This window comes from Biomphalaria glabrata, chromosome 11 (assembly GCF_947242115.1).
Source record: "Biomphalaria glabrata chromosome 11, xgBioGlab47.1, whole genome shotgun sequence".
Classification (NCBI taxonomy): Eukaryota; Metazoa; Mollusca; class Gastropoda; family Planorbidae; genus Biomphalaria; species Biomphalaria glabrata.
In genome coordinates, this window is record NC_074721.1 from 7115897 (window position 1) to 7140449 (window position 24553).

General features: G+C 37.1%; 1 protein-coding gene across 1 annotated transcript; it reads left to right on the forward strand.

Annotated features, from left to right (window-relative positions):
- Window positions 1-8437: 8437 nt before the first annotated feature.
- On the forward strand, window positions 8438-18385 carry LOC106052536 (myc proto-oncogene protein-like). The gene is made up of 2 exons (XM_056004593.1): window positions 8438-8806; window positions 16780-18385. Exons 1-2 carry the CDS (start codon window positions 8452-8454, stop codon window positions 17793-17795), a joined length of 1371 nt encoding a protein of 456 aa, XP_055860568.1. The 5' UTR covers window positions 8438-8451; the 3' UTR covers window positions 17796-18385.
- Window positions 18386-24553: the final 6168 nt, after the last annotated feature.

The window sequence follows — 24553 nt, forward strand, 5'->3', positions numbered from 1 at the left end:
TTCTAGTCCAATTAATCATGGACAAAAATTCCCTTTTCAGACCCTGCGAACTAATGGGCAGATGATGTTAAGGTCATCTGTTTCTGATTCCCACGGTTAACGAGGGTATCATATCACCAGCTAAACGACCAACCGCCTTTTCCACAACCTAAGTCAGGTACCCATTATAGTTGGGTGAACTCAGGGGCGCCTTTTAAATTCCGAAATTCAAAATCCCAGTCTTCACAGAGATTCGAACCCAGGACCCCAGGTTCAGACGCCAAGCGCTTAACCATTCAGCCACCGCTCCCCCAAACCTAGCAAAGGGTTGCCACAATTACCAAGGAAAACCAAAGACTTAGCAGTCTCTGATTTATATACACGGCTACATTGACACATGAAATGCGTAGGTCGTATACTATCTTCTCGTTTGAAGTAACGTCTGTAATTTATAAGAAACTATATATGACGTTTATACATGACGTTTTCTTCTTGAAAGCTGTATACATTCTGGCCGGGTGTCATTATATAAATTTTTTTCGAAGAGACTGAGCATTGAGAAAATATTAAAGTGGTCGTGACTCCATAACGAGGTCTCTTGACTCCATAACGAGGTCTCTTGTCTCCATAACGAGGTCTCCTGACTCAATAACGAAGTCTCTTGACTCCATAACGAGGTTTCCTGACTCCATTACGAGGTCTCCTGACTCCATAACGAGGTCTCTTGACTCCATAACGAGGTCTCCTGACTCGATAACGAGGTCTCTTGTCTCCATAACGAGGTCTACTGACTCCATAGCGAGGTCTCCTGACTCGATAACGAGGTCTCTTGACTCCATAACGAGGTCTCCTGACTCGATAACGAGGTCTCTTGTCTCCATAACGAGGTCTCCTGACTCCATAACGAGGTCTCTTGACTCAATAACGAGGTTTCCTGACTCCATAACGAGGTCTCCTGACTCCATAACGAGGTCTCTTGACTCGATAACGAGGTCTCCTGACTCGATAACGAGGCCTCTTGACTCCATAACGAGGTCTCCTGACTCGATAACGAGGTCTCTTGTCTCCATAACGAGGTCTCCTGACTCCATAACGAGGTCTCCTGACTCGATAACGAGGTCTCTTGACTCCATAACGAGGTCTCCTGACTCCATAACGAGGTCTCTTGACTCCATAATGAGGTTTCCTGACTCCATAACGAGGTCTCCTGACTTCATAACGAGTTCTCTTGACTACATAACGAGGTCTCTCGACTCCATAACGAGGTCTCCTGACTCGATAACGAGGCCTCTTGACTCCATAACGAGGCCTCTTGATTCAACAACGAGGTCTCCTGACTCGATAACGAGGCCTCTTGACTCCATAACGAGGCCTATTGACTCAATAACGAGGTCTCTTGACTCGATAACGAGGCCTCTTGACTCCATAACGAGGCCTCCTGACTCCATAACGAGGTCTCTTGACTCCATAACGAGGGCATCAAAATATTAGGCTTTAAGTCTACATATTAGACTACATATTTTTGTTTGTTCAAGAGTGAACCTCAGTATTTGTGCCATTCCACGTTTTCACCGTTAGCATCCTTGGGCCCTATAACGGAACCCTTTTCTTTTTTTCTTGACACCTTTTGGGGTGTTTTTTTTTTCCCTCCTTTTTTTTTAAAAGGAAAAGGGGGGGGGGTTCTTTTTTAATTTTTTAAATATTATTTTCCAGTACTTTTGTAGTTGGTTCAATATCTTATACACAACACAAAGGACAACAAAACAAAGTGACGAAGATTTCTGAGGATGCAGTCGTCATACTTGAATATTCCACAATATCTGCTTCGCCGGGAGACAAAAGTTTTGTTTTTTATCGTAGAGCAAATAATTCGAACTCCAACTCTCCCCCCCCCCCCAAGGAAATTGTTTACATTAACATTGTTATACTCCACACTGAGTACAACAATCAGTGCGATAAGCACTGCCGAGGGCGCTCTGTCGTTCACCAGGGGCAAGGGTTACTTCGTCAGAAATGTTGACAGTCCGTTGCTTATCTATTTGTATAGCTCTTTGTCGTTTCCACCGATCACTCTTACATTTTTCGTCGTAAATGTAGGAGAATATGTATCTTATTAAATGTGTACATTATTTGTTTGTAGAAATGCAAATGTTGATGTAGAAATTATATAACGCACATAATTTATGATTCATAATAGGTCTAAATTCCAGGTATTTATTCATCATATTATCTGCTTTGTAAAATTCGTCTTATGTAAAAAAAAAAATATATACGTATATGTCAAGAATGTAACTCTTAGGTAATGTATATATATATATAAAACATTAAATAAACATATCTCCTATATTCTTCATTGAACAGCTTCCCATGTATGTTTATGATCATGTTCTGTGGAAATATAATTCAGGCATGAATAACAGAACAATATAATATAAAGATTTTTACAGTTCCTCTCGTCTGCTTGTGGACTCTTCATGGCTTCAATATAGAACTAGGTGGAACCCTAACACTGGACATTTCAAAAAATGTCTCTAATGATTTGCATAGAAATTGGACAGTTTATTTTATCTTTGGGGGAGGGGGGGGGAAGATATTGGCCACTAAGTTAAAGATCTGTTTTGACCATTATAATTTTTCCCGATATAATCAACTTAAAATTCAGCTGTCTTGAACATGCTTTCATCGGAAATTCCCGCACTCCACTCAAATGTTTCTTTGTATTTATATTAGTGTATTTTTTTTTTTAACACTCGTTCATTAACATTTTCCGCACTTTTATATAGAGACAAGGTTATAACAGTGAAAACACAAACTCAATCGGCCCAAGAAGTGGTCCGCTCGGGCAGGTTTCAATATTTTCAGAAAGAATATCCGACACTATGAACTACAAACTATCGACTGCTATAATTGTTTGACTAACGACTTGATACCACAGGATAATGAAATTGGTTAATGTTACATTACATTGTTAATATCCATTTGCATTCAATGAACTGATTGTTATGAAGGTATAGTTAAATGTGAACCTGGCCTTACTGATGTTATTGAATGATTATTTAATTGATTTAATTGTTTTGTAAATGGGCCAATATCTAATTCAAAGCCTCAATAAATAATGTATAATCTTTAGATTATAAAAAATAGATTAAAGAGTAACTTTTAAGACTTTTACTTGTTTTATTGATCATGATAAAGAAATATAATTTAATTAAAGTGTGTTTATAACTGTTGGCATGGCAGCATATGATTTTAAGAAACCATAAGAGTCACTTTGTTCCGTCTGAGTGGGCGGTTAGGTGGGAGAAAAATAGGCATAAAAGTTTATCTATCTATCTATCTATCTATCTATCTATCTATCTATCTATCTATCTATCTATCTATCTATCTATCTATCTATCTATCTATCTATCTATCTATCTATCTATCTATCTATCTATCTATCTATCTATCTATCTATCTATCTATCTATCTATTTATCTATCTATCTATCTATCTATCTATCTATCTATCTATCTATCTATCTATCTATCTATCTATCTATCTATCTATCTATCTATCTATCTATCTATCTATCTATCTATCTATCTATCTATCTATCTATCTATCTATCTATCTATCTATCTATCTATCTATCTATCTATCTATCTATCTATCTATCTATCTATCTATCTATCTATCTATCTAATCTAATATATATATAGATAGATAGATAGATAGATAGATAGATAGATAGATAGGCATATATATATATATAGATATATAGATATATATATAGATATATAGATAGATAGATAGATAGATAGATAGATAGATAGATAGATAGATAGATAGATAGATAGATAGATAGATAGATAGATAGATAGATAGATAGATAGATAGATAGATAGATAGATAGATAGATAGATAGATAGATAGATAGATAGATAGATAGATAGATAGATAGATAGGTAGATGTATATATAATATATATTGCTACATTAGTACTTAAAGAGGCATGACCATAAGAAAGGTGGCTTGAGAAACTATAACTATGACATTTGGCGGTAATTTTGAAATGTTTAAGAACGACTTCTGGTTGGTTTTCTCTACAAACTGAACAAGCCGCTGTAAGCCAGAGCCACGATTGTTACCACTTCAAAGTTAATAAGTCAATAATCTCTACAAACAACGCTTCCCTATCTAGTCCAAGAGGGCGACGTCTGTGCGGTCAACTATAACGAGGTGCGATACGCCAGGTACGTCTAAAGTGGGCTGGGAAAGGGGCTTAGATAGGTCAGTCTTTGTATCTCCAACGCCCGTAGCTAGACAAGGCCTCTCAACAGGACATTACGACCCACGATAAATAGATTAAAAGAAACAAGTATTTGTAAAACCAAAAAACAAAAAAATCTTTCACCCGTGTCATCATGCCCTCGTTACAATGACACCCCCACTCCTTATTTCCCCCCAATCTTCCCTTCATTCACGCCACGCAGCGTCCGGAGTATAGCCCCTGGCGTCACTTCAGCCCTTACGTCAATAGTTAGACAGCGGGGAGGACGAGATTAAAACAATGGGTTGTTAAACGAAAAGAAGAGGAACAAATATGTTGAAAAACTTGGATTGGATTCGATGTTGTCAATAAAACAATTCACTTTTGTTATGACACTTAGGTATGTCGTGTGTAGAGCGATGTGTTTGTGAATGTAACTTTGTGAGAAAGCATATGTGTGTATATAAGAAAGTATGCGAGGCAGGGAAATAAGTGGAAGTAAAGACTATTCAGAGTAATCGCAAAGACTTAAAGCGTGAAACGGGTTGTCCATATCAGCCATGAAACAATGACTTTGTAGAGCTTCAGTCTCTGATTAACATGCACGATTTGATTAGCATATATGGATACGCGTAGGACGTAATTATCTTGTCTTTTCAAGGAAACTCTTTATTTAATAAGTTAAGATAATATCTCTATTTTTTTAGTTGCTTTCACAAATTAAAAAAAACAAACTTATTTGATCTATGACATTACATGTTTAACTTTTCGGGCACTAGACTGCTTCATTCCCTTGTGTCATGCCTAAGTCTAGAATGACCCCCCCCCCCATCCCACAAATGTTAGGAGGTTAGCAAGAAGTCAAAATAATTAAGAAACAGAAAGAATGATAATTTTTTGCCTTTCTTTTTTTTTTTTTTTTTTTCCAAAAATATTATAATTACGAGTATATGTTTTACAGAGTAACGAATGCAGTCGTTTTAAAAAAAAATGTAGTAAACGATATAAGGTATTTATTGTATATTTCCCTACACCTTTGATTGATATAACAGGAGGGGGGGGGGTGAGACCAAACACATAAATACCTCACGTGAAAAAAAAGAAAAGGTTAACTTAACGTGTAGATAACAGACGTTGCTTCATAAATTAGTAATAGTAATAATAATTACGTCTTACGCATTTTAAGTGTCAATCTAATCATGAATGTTAATCAATGACTTAAAGTCTGCAAAATCGTTAGTTCTCCTGACTGATTCAGGCAACCAAACCCATTATTTAATGACACTAGGGAAGAAGGAGAACTAGTACGAATTAGTTCTAGGGTATTGAATAAGAAATGTGTCTCTATCTTTGTGCCTTTCTGAGTATTTTATTTTAATTTTTTTTTCCTATTTGTAAATTATGGTTTAGTGTTTTATGTATTATAGCTACTTTACTTTTGATTCTTCTGTCCTGAAGTGTCTCTTAGCTTAGTGATTTTACTAAAGGTGTTACTCTAATCAACCGTGAATATAAATCTCACTGGTCTATGTTGTATTTGTTCTAGTTTCTTCGTGATTTCTAGAGAGATGGTGGAGATTTGAGAAATCTATGAAGAGGAGTAGACCAGCTTACTAAAACTGGACTGTTACATTATTAAAAAAAGGAGGTCAAGTTCCCCTTTCAGACCAAGCTATCTATAGGGCTGATGCTGCTAAGGTCAACGGTTTATTGGACCAACGGTCAGCAAGCAGAGTGTCATGTGGCCAGCACAACGGCCATTTACTTTCCCCAACTAACGTCATGTACCCATTACAGTTGAGTGGACTCAGGGGCGCCCTGAAAATCCCGAAGCCCAGTCTTCACCAAGATTCGAACCCAGGACGCCCGCCAAGCGCCTAACCCCTCTGCCTCCGCGCCCCCTGTTACATAATAAGGCGACATTTTATTTAAAATAAATGGCTAGATCATGTTTTTGACTGTATATGTATATATATGGTGTGGTCCGGGACTCGTGTGTCGAAGACTTATACTGCCCACGATTTAGAATATGTTGGTTCTCATTGATAGAAAAACACATGTACCGGAAGCTCAAAATTGGAACCAGTGAAATCTGCCCATGTAGAGTATGCCGACCACGTCCTCCAAAACTGCTCTCTTTACCAAGAGGCCCGTATAAGACATTGGCCCCAAATCACACCAATAGGAAGAACACTATACGGAGCTCCCTGATTTGGAAACCACTGCGCAGTTCATCTCATGTATTGGTCTAGTCATATGAACACTCCAACATAAAAATGAGAACGAAGAAGAAGAATTGATAGAAAAATTAGAATATCGCGGAGTGTAGCAATGGCTCAAACTTTTACACATGACAAAAATGTCCTCGATCTGGTTGCGAACCCTATTCCTCCCCACCCACATCGCAACTTTTTGTCCACTTCTAGGTACCTGTTTCTGGTGTGTCACATAATTCTATCACTCTATAGATTGAACAAACTGAACACATTTCTTACTCGTCCGCTTCAAAGCTAGGAACAAATTTCTTAAGATAACCGCTTCAACTATAAAGAAATATTAGTTAGGAGATGTCAGACATTTTTGTTACCAAGATCTTTTGAGATTTTTTTTTTTAATTTCATTCTTAATGCCCCTCTCCCCTATCCCCCCCCCCCCCCTTAATTTTTTTTTAAAAAATGAGAAGAAGCCTATTAAGTTTTTGTGCAGGTTTCAGAAGGTAAAAGCGCTATTGAAATTCGATCTCCCAGTCGTATAAAAAAATTGATTTCCTTTTTCAACTAAACAATGGACCCACAGGATCGCGTACGAGTTGGTGTGAAAACACAAACTTCATTTCATATCTTGTCTTTTGCATCAGAAAATCCGCTGCCGAGGACAGGCGCAGACGGCGAAAGGAAAATCTTAATCGACCAACGGAGGACAATAATTGTGCTTGCCCTGTATGTGGCAAATATGTAGGTCACACCTGGGGCTGCGTAGGCACGGGAAATACTGCATTCCTCATTAATCTTCGGACTCGAAGACAAACCTTTTAATTATTATTATTATAATTCTCAATTCAGATTTGTGAAAGAGATCTAAATAGCTAAGACCCGTGGCCCGCGGGACTTAGTTTGTGTATCACTGATCTAGCGCCATGTTCCATTACAAAGCTAATTTAAAATGCTGTGAAGAACCCGATTTGTTACAACGTTGCTTGCTTTATCGGGTCTCAAATTGTGGGTGGGACATTAACAATTAAACATATACAACGGTCTCCGCCGTGACCCAAGGAACATTCATTCCAAATGTTATCAAGAAAGCTCCAACGGTTTGGATCGGGACATGCACACATACCCATTGCTGCTTACTTTGTGCTTTATTTATTAGATTACTATATAGTCACTAGAGTATACAGTATCATTCATCATTGGCCTCATTCAGTCGTAGGACGACTATGGTTCATCTCAGAGCACACTTCCTCGTGTGGCTGTGGAGCCCTTTTTTGGAGAGACACTCCCGTCCACAGATAGCGCAGGTTAAGGTAGCTTTTGCTTCGGTGGTAGAGGAGCTGGCCGTTTTTCGGATTGTGCGTTTTTCTTCCGGGGCTGAGACCCATGTTCTTTCACTGTCCATAGCTTTCTTGGTCACTGTCTCTCTCCACCTGTTGCGGTCTAGACAGGTGTCATACAGTGTACGACTATTAAAAGTTATTGGTTTCGATATGTGTGTTTGTGTGTAACGGGCGTCGCCACCACAACCCTAACAAAATGTGGAGCAATGTGTCCTCCCCTTTACACTTAGTTATAATAATATTGTAGAAGATTGTTTTTATGCCCCTACCCCTTTTTTATTTCTTATTATCATGAAAATGCGCAAACCTTGTTTTTAAACCCACGTGCCGCTCTGTATGTAGTTTAAAGAAAGCGCGTCGACGCATGACCTCCGTAACACTATATCGAAGGTGTCGGTCGGCGTCTTCGGTGGGCAGTTGGAGAACATGAAGGCGGGGCTAAATTTGACGACACGCCCACTGACGTCTGTCCTTGACCAGCTGGGAGGTTGAAACAAATGAGTTAATTCACGAGAATAAGGGAGAGAAGAAACGAAGACGATAAGTGGGCGTTGACAAAGGTCATGTTAACACGACACGGGTCATACACTTTGGACATTTATATCAATTCTATCTGGCTGTAATTCTTTTCGGATTTGTATATGATTAAAATGCTTCATTTTAGGCAATGTTGATGCTAAACTTGGTCATAGTTTTCTTCCATATTTGTGTTCGTAATGCCATGGGATCAACGTTTTCCGAGATAGAAGACCCTGACACCGACAGTAAAGCTGATGACCCATTCCTAGTGGCCGTGTTTAAGGCAGATGCATTATATGACTCGGACAGCGAAAATGATAGAAAACCCATCAGTCATTTTGAATGGGATGACTTTGATTATAAGGATTACAATAACAACTTCAAAAGTAAAGTCTCCAACTCAAGTTCTAAATCTCGACACAACGTGGTAGTGGATAAGCCCAAAAAGTTACAAGAGAAAGCGGCTCCTGCCGTTTCCTCTGTTAGCCAAGCCGCCCAAGCAGGTAAGAATATTATTAGCTAATTTATTTATTTATTTTTTGCTTTAGATGAGTCTACCTTTAAGTAATAACTAAAATATTGAATGTTTTTCACTGACCACATGCTATTCTCAATCTGAGTCATGATGCGCAATGGTTCTAGGCTTTCAAATGGACCAGAACTCTGTTATATACTTCCAGGAAGTCACCAACCCCCACCAATACGTTCCCTACTCATGCTTTTCCCCTTTAAAATGTCTTCGCTATGAAGCCATGTCTATATGATAATGACTAAAATGTCTAAGCTATGAAGCCATGTCTATATGATAATGACTAAAATGTCTAAGCTATGAAGCCATATCTATATGATAATGACTAAAATGTCTAAGCTATGAAGCCATGTCTATACTATATGATAATGACTAAAATGTCTAAGCTATGAAGCCATGTCTATATGATAATGACTAAAATGTCTAAGCTATGAAGCCATGTCTATATGATAATGACTAAAATGTCTAAGCTATGAAGCCATGTCTATATGATAATGACTAAAATGTCTAAGCTATGAAGTGAAGCCTTGTCTAAATGATGACTAAAATGTCTTAACTATGAAATGAAGCCATGTCTGTATTATTATGACTAAAATGCAGGGGCGGACTGGCTGTATGGGCATTCGGACAAATGCTCGGTGGGTCGGAGCCGGAAGGGCCACCGAAATGGCCGCATAAATACCAGTAAATTGTTTTAAGATTGTATACTATTCGCGTCGTGATTTAAAAAAATGCAACATCTTATACACTCTAAAGTTTAATACTAATCTAAAGCATGTAAATATCCGACATCTTCTTCCAGTAAAAGGCAATTCTTTATACACATTAAATGATAGGAAAATTAAGGCCTTTATTTCTTATAGAGATAGACGTTAGTGTGAATATAACCGGATCTAAAAGATACAACACCGTCTTGTGGTATATAGGGCAGATTATGTAAAGGCCATCTGTTTCTGTGGCCTACGGTTAGCAAGGGTGTCATGTGGCCAGCACAACAACCAGCCGCCTTGACTTTTCCCCAACTTATGCCAATGTACCCATTGGAGCTGGGTGGGCTCAGGGGCGCTCTAAAATTTCCAAAATTCACAATCCCAGTATTCATCGAGATCCGATCCCAATACTCCAGGTTTGGACGCCAAGCGCTTAAGCACTCAGCCACTGCGCACATGTGACCTTGTGAGATTGGCAGCTGAATAATAGAGGATTAAGAGTTGCATTTTTAAATTCAAGTCCATATGTATGAGAAGATGGCGAGGCATGAATTATAAACAAGATGTTCATTGATGATCTTTATGTTAATGTATATGGTAGCAGGAATTTGTTTACATTAAGAGAGTCCCCATCCTAAGTGTCGTACTTTATTCATTTAGTAATAGCACTTATTATATAGTTTAAAAATCAGCTAATAAACTATTCACACACACACACACACACACACGCATATTTATAACTACTTTTCGACACATTATTAAACTATATACAATGCTCTTGAGGACAGGTATAATTGGAGACCCACCATGTGGCATATAATTTGTAGGCCAATTTTATAGAAATAACAGGGTCGATTTAGACACCCAGTCATCACCTTCGATGAAGTCCAGTAGGGAATCGGCGCCGGAGGCGCCATTATCCCGTTGATGGTTAGAAAGGCTTTTATCCAACCACCAGGCCTGGACGTGGGGCTCTTCACCCCTGTCCTGTCTGAGGGCACCCAACGGTAGGCGGCCATATCGGTTGACTGACTGGAAAACCGGGCCGTGCCGTGTACACAGCGCGCCGTAACCGGTCCTGGCCCACTCGCTATAAGTGGCCGGGAACAGCGCTAACTGCGGGGAGCTTGTCTCATATTCCTATACTGTAACCGCCACTATTCCGTGCGAGGGCCGCCACTCCAGCCAACGGGTCACTGATGACGGCCCCCTTTGTGGAACGGCGTGGCGGACTTTTTGGACTGGGTTGCAGGTTACTTGTTCCATCCCCACCCCGAGTGAGATAAAAAAAACAAAAGCTCACCCAGGGAGACCTGCTAGAAGGCCTGGTTCGCTACTCGTTCTTAGCCTGTCCAGATCCACCTCTGGATGTTTCCACCGGAGGGCCACGCTGAGGCGACGGGTAGCTGGAAATCCTCCGGCCCCAGTCATCACCTGCTAAAATGTCTTATCTATGAAACATCCATCTCAGTGGCGCTACAGCCCATGGAGGATTCCGGCCTGCTTCAACACATCCCTCCATTCAGATCTCTCCTGGGCATTTCGTCTCCACGCCCTAATCCCAACCTGTTGTAGATCTGCCTCCACATCATCAATCCATCGCATTCGTGGTCTCCCTTATTGTTTTTGCCAATTATACAATTGTACAAGTATACAATTGTTCACTCCTGTTATCTAACATTCTTTAAATGTGACCTGTCCAGCGCAGTCTGTTCTTTTTTATTCATTTATGTTACTATCGGTGGGTCTTCATAGAATTGATAAATCTCACTTAGCTATGATATGATAATTACTAAAATGTCTTAGCTGTAAGTGTGTAGTTCTTCCCCTTAGATATGTTCCGTTTTTTTTAAGCATTTATTTTTTTTTCTCGCTTGCTTAGAGGTTTGGATTACATGTGCTATGTATGTAAAAGAGGAAATGACTGATACAAAAAAAAAAGGAGGGGCAGAGACATGTGCAGATTTTATTTTTTTTTTTTTGAGAAAATTCAAAATGTGAAATCCCCAAATATCTTGTGATTTATTTTGTATTTTGAATTTTCTTTAAAAAAAAATAAAACTATTGAATGACAGGATGTCAATAGAGTTAATTAATGTTTAAAAGGACATGAGCATTAGCAATGGCGTATGAAGCCTAGTCTCTAGGATTATGATATCAGATCTTGAAATAAAAAGCGAATTAATAATTTAATTTATTAATTTTTTTTTTAAAGTTTATGATATAAGCTTTGTAAAAACGTAACCAAAGTACACGGATAACTTAGGTTAGATCATTTCTTTTTTCTAGTGTAGCTTTTTTAGTTGCAAGTATATAATGAAATGGTTGATAGTAGTGCGCACAGCGGGTTAAAGTTCCGGATTCCAATTTAAGCAAATAAAAATCATTGATACAAAGACTAATATCTTTAGTGTATATCTATAATTAGAAAAAAATAAAGTTTTTACAATGATTTTGAAACTTTATAACGGTAAGCCAGAAAAAGCAACAAGTTCTTTAAAAATGATTAGCTCCTTTATAAAGTTGATTACAATTTTGTAGAAGTATTTACTTTGCTCGCTATTACTAATTAATGATTTAAATTTTTTAACCCCTCCCCAATTTCAACAACCCTCTACCAAAAAATAATTCTGATTACGCCCATGTATAAGTCTAAAGAAAAATTCTAGTTAAGTGATATGCAAACTATAATTCTTGTTTCATAGTATGAAACGATTGTTTTTAATTTTAAAACAAGGTTACAAAAGACAGTTTCTGTGGAAACACAAACTTAAAATCGGCCCCCGAAGTGGTCCACCCAGGCAGGCTTCAATATTTTCAGAAAGAACATCCGAATGAAATTATATCAAAGACAAATGAGAGATAAGAATGGAGAAAGAAGGTCAACAGATCTTGTCTAGTGCCCCAACGGTCCCGCAGATCAAAGGATAGGTGAAAGTGAATGTAAGGTTAGATGTGAACCTGGCCTAACTAGTTCCCCTTTCAGACCTTGAGGTCTATAGGGCAAGTGATGTAAAGTTCATCTGTTTTTGTGGCCTAGGGTTAACGAGGGTGTCATGTAGCCAGCACAACGACCAACCGCCTTTACTTTTCCCCAATTAATGTCAGGTACCCATTAGAGCTGAGTGGACTCAGAGGCGCCCAAAGATTCCAAAGTTGAAAATCCCAGTCTTCACCAGGATTCGAAGCCGGGACCCCCGGTTAGGAAGCAAAACGCTTTACCGCTCAGCTACCGCGGCTCCCTGGCCTAACTGATGTCTTATAATTGATCTAATTGTTTTGAGAAGGCTCAATCTTTTATTGAATTCTTTATACAAAAATTTTTATGGGGAAATGAAGATTACAAGATTACTATTCGTGTTAAATTAGGTCTAACTTATAATGCACACTAATTAGCTTTTTCTCTTTAAAAACTGCTTGCATAACTGATTTTAAAAATTAGATTTTTCGCACAAAACTAATAGCGTCTTTTCCCCTTTCGGGGGTCGCTAAAAAATACATTTTCAGTACTGAAGTAAAACAATGTTGTACATTATCGAATTCCATAAATTATTTACAACACCCCGTTGCAAAAGAACAGCGTCCCCATTTTATTTCCTCAAACTATTCGTAAATCCGAGGTCACAAGGTGTGGCTTAACTTATCCCCCTTACTTGACGTCGTGATTGTTAATGCGGGCATATTTTAGTAAAATACCTCCTTTGAGCCTCGCAATATATGGTACATCTGTTTCTAGGGCCGACGGTTGACGAGCTTGTTTTCTGGTCAGCATCACGACCAACCGCCCCCCCCAACTAATGTCAGTACCCTTTGAGTTGAAATCAAGAGCGTCCTAATATTCATATTAGTTTTCGCCTGGGTTCCACCCGAGACACCCAGGTGCGCTTTGGAAGTCAGCCATCAAGCCAGTTTCCTCGGCATAGTAGGTGTTGGGGGAAGAGACTAAACATTTTTTAGATAAAATCGTAGGAGATCTTTGTATGTATTTATTACATTTAGACATTTTAAGGCTATTTCTTTTTTAGAGGCTGTTGTAAGGTGAAAAGCAGCTATTAGGTTTGTGCCAAATGTCCGTCTGTCACACTCAAGAAGCTACACAATTTTTTAAATAAAATCTTAGGCGATCTTTGTATGTATTTGCTACATTTAGATATTTTAAGGCTATTTCTTTTTTAGAGGCTGTTGTAAGGTGAAAAGCAGCTATTAGGTTTGTGCCAAATGTCCGTCTGTCACACTCTTATCTCAAAAACTAGAACTAAGAACTAGAAATGAAAAATCTTATTTCACCATGCGATGCAACTTTTCTAAAAGTAAACCGTTTAGATTATAAAATTAATTATGCAAACAATTTATTTCATAAAAATGCACCAATTCTAAACAATACGTAAATTTAAGAGAATGTTACAAAGAATAATTATTTTGTTTGTGTGTATTATAAGTGTGACTTAGTAAAACATTTTTACATGTTTTTTTTCTGGTACACTAGCAACTAAAATTCAAATAAAAGATTTATTTTTGTTTATAAAGGCTAACAGACCTGCCTACCGTTACGCAAAATCTCCCAAAAAATGACCGCCAGTACGCAAATACCAATTTAACCCGTCGTGTTACGCATTTCGTATCTTTGTATTCTCCCTCTCTAAACTAGCTTACGCGCGGTCACGGAGGTCACGCTGAGCCGTCCTATGGGGGAAGGAACAACAGAAAAGGTGGGGTGGACACATTGCGCCCAGATCTAGACGTTGATTGGTTGTTGATAGTCTAGTCTACCAATGTAGGACGCGAGAGTGATGGGAGTGGCGGGTGGGGACCATTCAGTTAGCTACTACACCAACGTGACTATTTATTTTCATTAGAATTTAATTATTTTGGAGCTTAAAAAGTCGAATGCAGAAAAAAAAAATCCTGATTCCTGATTGTCGTCACTTGGTCTTAGTTGAGACAGACGACTCCAGAACGTGAGGCAGAAAAGAAGCATTATTGTAGTGAGATAGGTTTTGTTCAAAAATATAATTACCCAAGTCTACTACACTGACTACAGTTATTTCATTTGATTACACTTAATTTAATTGATGCTATAATAAAAGTTCTATTTAGTTTTATTCACAAGGAAGGTATAAAATGTTATTTCAAGTTTACATAAGTCAACGTCAGGTCCACAACACTATAACTAGATTCGGAAACGCGGTAGCTGAGTGATAAATCGCTTGGCTTCCGAACCGGAAGGTCCCGGGTTCGAATCCTGGTGAACACTGGGATTTTTTAGTTGAGTCCACCCAACTCTAATTAGGGAAAAGTAAAGGCTGTTAGTCGTTCTGCTGGCCACATGACACCCAAATTAACCGTGGGTCACAGCAACAGACTATCGTAACATTATCTGCCGTATAGATCGCATGTTCCAAAAGGGGTATTTTACTCTTTACTTTTAATAACTATCAGTAAATCAGACTAAAAAATCAATATACCTACATCAATCTAGGTTATTATTAATTTAAAAAAATCACCACAGGGTAACGAATGAAGAAAAATAAGCATGATCAAATTATCAGAAATAAAAAGATTTTAAAAATTTATTTCATATGCTAAGACACTTGGAGATGCTGTTGTTTGGTAAGAGGCATAGCGCGCTTGCTACCAAGGAGGACTGAGTTCGAAACTCAACAGGAGCTGAGTTGTGTTTGTTGAGCATCTAAAGGCAGTACAGAAACTCAGATAACTCCTCCCCCTTACGGGGACACACAAGAAAGCGCACTAAACATGCACTTTTAACAATTTAACCATTGTATTTGTTTTGCCACAAAACACAAGTGGCAGTCAAAAATACAAATAATAACAGTATACACATCATCAAGATTAAAACAAAATGAAAAGTACTAATAATGAAATGGCTAATTATAAATAGTACATTATAATTATAACAATAACAATGAACAACAATACCGCAACTATCAGGTCAAGCGATTCACAAAAAAGCATTAAAAATGCGTTATAGAAAACCAATACGAAAAAACAATTACGTCAGGAAGGATGAATATTTCGTTAATTGTAAAAAACTTCTAATTATATCACCAAAATGAAAAGTATTAAAATCAGCATTGCATTAGCATGTAGTAATCAATGAATAAGTAGGGTCTCTAATTAACAATAACACATGGATCCGTTGGGCGTAGCAAAAACTCTTTCTTAGCTGTAACTTCTAAGATAGGCCTATTGTTACATCGATTGGCGTATATACAAAAGACTTTAACCACTGGTGATAGTTGGTGTATTTAAATTTTCTGTTTAGTGCGCTTCAGTCCATGACACTAATTTTGTAAGGCGCATGTTTCTCAATAAACGTGACAAGCCCGTCATTTTGCTTCCTTCTCTTTAGAACAAAAGGTCAAGGTTACAATAAGAACAAAATAACTCGTACTTCCACTGTGACTTGAGGCCTTAAGAATCGAATTAAAGGGCAATATTCTAGCCTTTACTGATATTCCAAGTCGAGGACATCTTATTCGATTCCAAGTCAGTATTCTAGACTTCACGGATATTCTAACTAAATGTTATCAGATTCGATTCCAAGGAAATATCCTAGCCTTTACCATTGTTCTAACTCGAGCTTCTCAGACTCGATTCCAAGGGCAATATCCCATACTTAATTGATGTTCAAACTCGTGGTCCACAGGTTCGATTCCAAGGGAATTATCTTAGCCTTCACTGATATTCTAACATAATGTCCCCATATTCGATTCCAAGGGCAATATCTCAGACTTAACTGACATTCTAACTCGAGGTACTGTGATTCGCCTTCAAGGGCAACATCCTATCCTTCACTGATATTCTAACTTGATGTCTTCAGATTCAATTCACTGAGATTCAATCTCAACTAAAACACGAGGCTCACTGATCGTTACATTATTTAAGATTCAAATACTAGACATTCAGATCCGATTACTGAGATACAATAACCATATTCCAAAAAATCAGATTGTTTTTTTATTTTGTTTTTGAAAACAAAAAACTCGTATTTTACTTTTTCTTATAATAATAATAAGGCTAGTCTTCGAGTCCGAAGATTAGTGAGGAATGCAGTATTTCCCGTGGCTGCGCAGCCCCAGCTGAGACCTACATATTTTGCCAAATCCAGGGCAAACATAACCATGTTTTATGGCATTCTCGATATAACCCTATTTTTAAGGATGACTATTTTATTTTCTAGACTATTAATAGTTGAAAAAAAAATTCGTTTCAGATTCTTCCATTGATGATTCTGATGTTGAGTCGGACTACTCAGATAGTTCTAGTACGTTGGATGAGGAAGTGGTAAACTCCAGCGATGATGTCGATGTTGAAGGAGTCAGCTCCAGCGATGAAAAATATTACGCCAGCCAAGCACTAAAAATAAAACCGGATGTCACCAAGGTGGCAAGTCACGTGGAAGATCACGACTACGCCGCCAAGCCGCCAATGCTCAGCACCCAAACTGTCCACTCACCTCAAGCTAAAACAACAGCAAGATCAGTTCAAGAACCTGCAAGTTGGTCCTCAACGTATGTCAACAGTCCTAGAAGACGCGCCCCAACAGTCAATCCGCCTAAAGCTAAAACAAAAGCAAGATCAGCTGAAGCCTCTGCAAGTTTGTCTCGAGCACGTGCTCTGAAAACAAGAGAAGTCTACAAAGCCTTCTTCGGGAGCCCTGTTAGAAATGCCAGGAATTCCAAGCCTTCTGCCTATGCCACTTCCGCTAAGCCCAAGCCAGGAACAGCTGCCCACAAAAAAGAAAGTCCCCCCATTGGAACCAAAAAACGAGGAAGGCCGCCAAAACGAGTGCTTCCAGAATGTCACGCAGCCAAGACAAGTTTGACAAAGAAAACGAAGCCGAATACTAAGCCAAACGTCAGCATCCTTCCGTTCACCAATCCACTCGCCAACGAGTCTGTAGTAGAATCCACAGCAATGCGATCTCCTGATGAAGCTCATCTGTACGTCCCGACAAGAAGTCTGATGGAAGATAAACAAAAGAGACTGAACGACATGGAGAGGAGAAGACGGAGGAATCTTAAGGAAGCATTTTTGTCCCTCAAAGATCTTGTGCCGAGCCTTGCTTCAGTGCAGAATGCACCGATTCAGCAAATCCTCAAGCATGCTGTAACATTCATTGAACAGCTGAATCGTCGGGAAGCCCTGCAGCAAAAAGAGATTGAATCTCTCATGATTAAAAAAAAAAAATTGAATCAGCACCAGAAGTACCTATTACTGAACCAATAAAACACCCATTTTTTTCCGGCTAATTAGCAGTATAATAAACACACGTTTTATTAGTATAAGTAGTAGTATTAGTAAAATTTTAGTCGATTTAATTGCCAGTCATCGTGCGCTACAAAAATATAGATAAAACTGAAAAGCTAATAGCAGTACTAGGTATATGTTACGGGCAAAGTGCTAAATGCAGACATTTTATATGACTGGCGTTTTCAAGCAAATTATAAAATGATGCTTTGAAATGATGCAAAGTATAAGGTGTCTTATTTAGAAATATATTTATTAAAAAAATAAAAAAGTGGTTTCTTGATACTAAAAATACATTTTTAAAACTCTATGCCTTTAGAGTAGAGAAAGTGCGCTTTCAATTTTTAAAAAACTATTTTAAAAGTAGTAATACACGTTAGTAAATAGAAGTTTGTTTCATTTTATTTCTAACTAGTCAACACTGAGAAATTTTAAGATGCAGACACATTTCGTATAATAACCGTGTAAAACTGTCTACAGACAACTGACATAGGTCAACATCAGTCTTTTATAATATTTTTGTAGGATGGTCATCATTTTAAAATTTTTTTTGCTTTTTTTTTTTTAAATACTAACATAAAAATTAATATAATCATGTTCCAATCAGTTGTGTTAGTTTATATAATGAAAGGGTCATTAAAAAAAAATATGTTTGATTAAGCAAACCAAAAGTGTCGCGGTTTTAGCGCATTTCCTAATTCATCCTTTTTCCGTTGACAACCTTGTGTTTAGAAAACAAAACGCTGTGAGATCCATTGAGACTTATTAGACAACTTGAAACTAACAGAACAAAAAGAGACATACAGCCTTACCTAGGTGAACGGACAATAATTGTAGAATGAGTTGAACGTTAAAAACTAGGCTTGTAGAGTATTCAGTGAAAACTGTTTGTAGTTCATAAGCTGTACAATTCCATTTTATTTGTATCATATATTTTTTTTAGACTAATTCCATGTCTCCTGACATTTTCTTCCTATTAGTATTTAGTGAGGAAAAAAAACTTGTCAATGAGAATGTTATTCGATCTTTTTATTTTATATATGAATGAGATCAACCTGGCAAGAATTTAAATGAGAAAACACTTTATGATAATGACTTTAAATGTTATTTCTTTAGCTTAGCTTAGCTCACAAAGTTGATTGTACAGTTGAAGTTATAGTATACGGGACACCTTCTTTTTTTTTTTCCCAAGACGAAATCTGTGTAAATATTTCAGACAAAAGTATGAAGTCCACGGAAGTCTTGTTTAACAGAATAAACGTATTGTTTTCTCCACAAATATCTCAACGAAATCTAGAGTTAGTCGAGTTTGTTTTTTGTATTCATACAAACCTTGACCACTTTTTTATTTCTTTCACCTTTCATTTAAAGAAAAAGACGAAATTTTTCAATCGCTATACATCACACTATTCAGATATAAAGCAAAATATTGAAAATTAAATGAATGTCCAGAGATAGGGTTGTGATCCTTTTAATAATGAAGCTTTTATAAAGTGTTCAATCTACATTAACTTATTAGATATACTTTTTTTTCTGTTTCCAACGTTCATAATATGTATTTATACTTTATATATACTTGAGGTTCTGATTTAATCACAAACTCGTGTATATTTTATATAAATGAAATTGGGTAGTGGGTTGGGGTGGGCATTACTTGAAAGCCTGTGTTGTAACTTTGTTGTGACATTTTTTATCTTTTTGTTTTCGTGTTAAGATACTGTTGGCATGATATCATTGTGATGCTGTTAGGTTGTAGCTGCAGACAGCTGGTCCAACTAAATCTTTGTAGGCGAATTATTTTCTCGATAAAAAACTCATAAATAAAGCTTGAAAAATGTAATTCTCATTGACGATATTGACAATGTTCAATTTAATATCGATACTTAGACATTAATTCACTTCAAAACTGTAATGAACATACCTTGTTTTGTCACATGTCCTGGCTCCATCCTTCATCATTCTATCTAACAATGTATCAATCCAACTTGAAATTACCTCAGAATACATCAGCCAACTTATAGATACTCCCTAATAATCAGATATAAATAATTTGTGTATATATTTTCAACTTGCAATAGATAATCACTTAAGCAATGTCTTGGTAAAAAAAAAATGTACAGATACGTTCACTTAAGATAATGCTTTTGCTAATTTTAAAATGAAGTATTTTATGAACCCTTCGATATTATCATTAAATATTTTAACATTGTGAATAGAATAGTTTTTTTTTTAATCATTGAACTTTATAATATCTTATTTTATAAGAAATGTTTTGTGAATTCATTATACCATTTCAAACTTCAAAGATGCATTTAAGGTCTTGAATTTCTTAATAGTATTCAAATAGAACTTAAAGATGTATTTAAGATCGACGAATTTTAAAAAAATAACCAAATGTAACTTGATGTATTTTAATTTAATTTTTGTTATTATTGTGTTGAGAAAAAGATCTTGAGAGAACATATTACAAATAAATTTAATGTTGCTATAATTTTTGTCCAAAATTTGTTAAATTCGTATTCTGTAATGTTCGAAACCTTTCTTTGAATAGAAATGTCTTGTAAAATGTTTTTGATAAATTATAGGGAGACTTCAATTTTTTTTTTAAATTACGTGTATATACATCCTTGTACATTTGCTATCAATAAAGGACATACCCTGAATGATAATGTACTTCATTTGATTGGTCAATGTCCTGTGAGAGACTAGATATGACCGCTTGGCTAGCCAGATAAGGGGGTGGTGGAGCTTCGAATTTATGATCACAATTTATGATAATATATATCCCCCCCCCCTTTTTTTTATATCTATGGATCCCCCACTTACCCAATGTTCTAGTACCCCTACCAATTATTTACCTACACTTATCATTTGGAGAGGGGAGGGGAGAATGTCAAACGCAGATTTTGTTGGAATCAAAATTTTTAAATGTTGAAAGTACGAGGGGGAAAAGAGGAGAGCTTGCCAGTTTTAGGGTTTCTACTTTTTCTAGTCAGGTAAATCAGTATTTTAGAAAAATAAAACACATAGAAAAATACTGTAAACATAATCTCTAATATGAAATTAAAAAAAAAATGACAATAGATTTTCTTAGGGAAAAGACGGAAAGTGAGATATTGTTTCTGTAGCTGGAGGGAACATTGAAATAGCTCAAACTTTTGATTACCTTGGTACTATCTTAGACAATACATTTAATTTAATTCTACATCAAATACGGATTATATCAGAAAAAAATGGCAGCAAAGATTACAATTACTTAGAAAAATATCCACTTTTAATGTTAGCGAAAGGGCTTTGGCGATGCTTATTGCGCTCACATCTGCAATATTTTAAATTTTAATATCACTGCCTGGTATGGCAATCGAAAATCTAAACATTTAAAGTAAAATTAAACTTCATGGAATTCTAAATGCTGCTGATAAATTCTAAATGCTGCTGATAAATTCTAAATGCTGCTGGTAAAGTAAAAAATAAAAAAACAACAACCTTTGGACAGCTGTTTGAAAAAAAAAACATTTATGAGAAAGCTAAAAAGACATATTCTGACACAACCACTGGCGCAGTAAGCCCACGACGTAATAACACATAGATATACCGATACAGCTGAACAACTCAGCTTTTCTATCGTCCTAACTTAACCTTAACTTTTACTAATAATTAACTTCAAATATATAAAGTACAAACTACTTCTGGACCCGCTACAGCTCGAGTCCAGAAGCTAAAGGACGCACTACAACCAGAATAATAGAAACCTGTCCCAAATATTTCTCGCATCTTACGAAACTGACTTACGTAATATTTTTTTTTCTGAACTCTTTCTCTGATTGGTTGATTATAATTAGCACGTGTTTGCTCAGTGAACTTATTTTGACCTTTGGCCTTTCTGGAAATAAAAAGAATGAGGTCTCAGTATCGATTCGTGACACCAACAAAATATAAGCCTTACAATTATGGGAACAACCAAAGGGTTGTACTAAATATGGAGTCAAGACCTTATCAGCAAACTACTAATGAACATCTTCTTTCTTGTTAAAAAAAATGGGTTTCTATTAAGATAATGAGAGTGTAAAAAGTAAGGTTCCCCTTTCAGACCTTTTGGTCTATAGGGCAGATGATGTAATGGTCATTTCTTTCTGTGGCCTATAGTTAATGAGGGTGTCATGTAGCCAGCACAACGACCAACCGCCTTTTCTTTTCCCCAACTAATGTCAGGTACCCATTTGGAGCTGGACTCAGATGCGCCCAAGGATCCCGAAAATGAAAATCCCAGTCTTCACCGGGATGTGAGCCCGGGACCTTCGGTTCGGGAGTCAAGCGCTTTGCAGCTCAGCCACCGCGCCGTGTACTAGAATCTTATTATCTACATCAGGGATGGGCAACCTTTTTGGATCGAGGGCCGCATTTCTTTAAATTTGGGAATGGAGGGCCGCATATGTATATACAACTTAGAAAGTTACAAAGTTAATCTAGCTAATTTTTTTTTCATAGTTACACTGTATTTTATAAACGTTTCTTTTTTTTCCACACTCCACGTTAAGGAATTACAAGAAAAGTTAGCAATTTTTGAAATCAATTAATTTTTGTAATTGCTGTTGTCTTTTTATATTACAATAACCCATTAATATACGGTTGTACTTAATGTGCAGTATTTTACTTTTTACACTCGTGCATAATGTTCCGGAACTGTGGATCTAGCTTACTAGTTGTTACCCTTGTGATTGCTTTCAAATTACAGTCAGGCAAAATCGACCAGTAATTATACTTGTTTAGTTTTCCCCCACCCAAAATATAATGCTTGTTCACTGAAGTTAAATGTCGGGAAGAGCGAAACTTGCCCTTTTGGAGCGTCACCAGAGAATGCTGACCATGTCCTTCAATGGTGCATACTAAATCAGAGACCCGAACAGGAATCTGGCCAAGGGCCCTCCTATAGAACCAAAGCTATTCGGAGAACTGCCTGATCTGGAAAACATTGCGCGGTTCATCTTAGACACTGTTCTGAACCCTCCAACATGTAAAATGAGAACAAAGAAGAAGAAGAGATGTATGTGTACACAAATAGTGTGAACAGCAGCACATTTTGTAAAGTGTTGACATACAGATTCTGGCACCCATTAGGCTCCTGAGGAAGTACTGACTGGAGCTTCTCTTTGCTCGGAGTTATGTCCTCTGGAGCTGAATCAGCTTCTTCGCTAAATGGTCAGCTAATGGTATTGAAAACTGGTTCTTGACGTCTTAAAATTTGCTTTTATAAATTGCAAAATTAAAGAATCTTAATAAGTGTTGTACTTTTCATCATTTCACTAGAAATAATTTCACCTTTCAGCAAAGGAAAATGACAAAATCTGTTTTCTTTTGCTTGCTTGTAGAAATGGGAAGGCCTTGTTTGAAAAGATTTAGCATCCATTTGTATTTCATATGCAAGGGAATCATGCAATGGCAATTATGAAACCTGAAATCTGTCTTCACCTCTTCATTAGAAATATTGGTTACAAGGTCAGAATCAATGTCCTTCAAGCGGTACGTGACGTTTTGGCGCCGCCGTTTTGGCGCCGCCGTCTTGGCGACGCCGTTTTGGCCCCGCCGTTTTGGCGACGGGACGTTTTGGCGCGAGATATCATTTGACGATAATTTAATAAGCACGTAGCTTTTATAGCAATGTTTATTTCACTCTTCCATAATATTGTATGTATAGTATGAATTCTAACACCGTTCAGCGAATTTTTTTTTTTTTTAATTATAAAGGTTTTGCTTATTTCATGAATATAGGCCTATAATAAGTAAGATTCCTGAATGGTAATGACATGCTATATGTGAGTTCTGCTAATCGCACTGGATGACATTTTTGGATTTCTTTCCAAAAGATTTTTTAAAATTTAGTGTAATATACGAACTAGCTAAGTGTCACACTTTAAAATAACAAAAAACCATGTTAACATCTAAAGCTCTATTACGCTGAATGACGACAATAACTCCACACATAGTAAAGATCAAGACACGGAATGTGGTCAGTACAAACTCTAACGTGAAAAAATATATTTTGAGAAATTGGGTAGGGGTGGTTTGGGTGAAACATCTCCCATTGACACAGGTAGAGTTAAACAAATGAAGACAAGACCAGCACAGAGCACTGGTTGTTGGCGTCATTCGTCTGGCGATTGTCTACTTGGGAATGATCATTACATGTGACACCTATCCCGCCCCCTCTCTTCTGCTCACCTTTCACTCCTTGTATATACTCTTTCCTCCACCCCTCCCCTCTCTCACGCGATTTTTTGTTTTTAATTAATAAGTAATATCTTAAAAAACGTTTTTGAAAATAAAAAGGTGCCTCTTAATAAACACACATACACAAGCCAAAATGTTTATTAAAGAAAATGATGTGAAAAACAAACACACATTTAGTAGGTGAAAAATATGTCGTAACACAAACACTCATGCAAAACATAGATATGAATAATTCTTTTAAAAGAAATAATACAATAAACGTACATAATGTATTTCGTCCCGTCGCCAAAACGGCTCGCGCCAAAGCGACCTTCGCTCCAAAGCGGCGGGGCCAAAACGGCGTCGCCAAAGCGGCGGCGCCAAAGCGTTCTGCTTCGTCCTTCAAGTAACAGAACAATTTCTTCTTTGATTGTTCTGGTTTACTTTGCCCATGCATTGGTAGAGGAAATATTGGATTATATTATTCATAATCGTAACTACCAGTGGTCAATGCATCCCCCTAGATCTGA

Bases quoted from the DNA above. Each gene is read 5' to 3' on its own strand.
- LOC106052536 (XM_056004593.1), top strand. From the start codon at position 8,452: ATGTTGATGCTAAACTTGGTCATAGTTTTCTTCCATATTTGTGTTCGT. The intron at 8,807-16,779 runs GTAAGAATATTA...AATTCGTTTCAG, and splicing joins TAGCCAAGCCGCCCAAGCAG to ATTCTTCCATTGATGATTCT.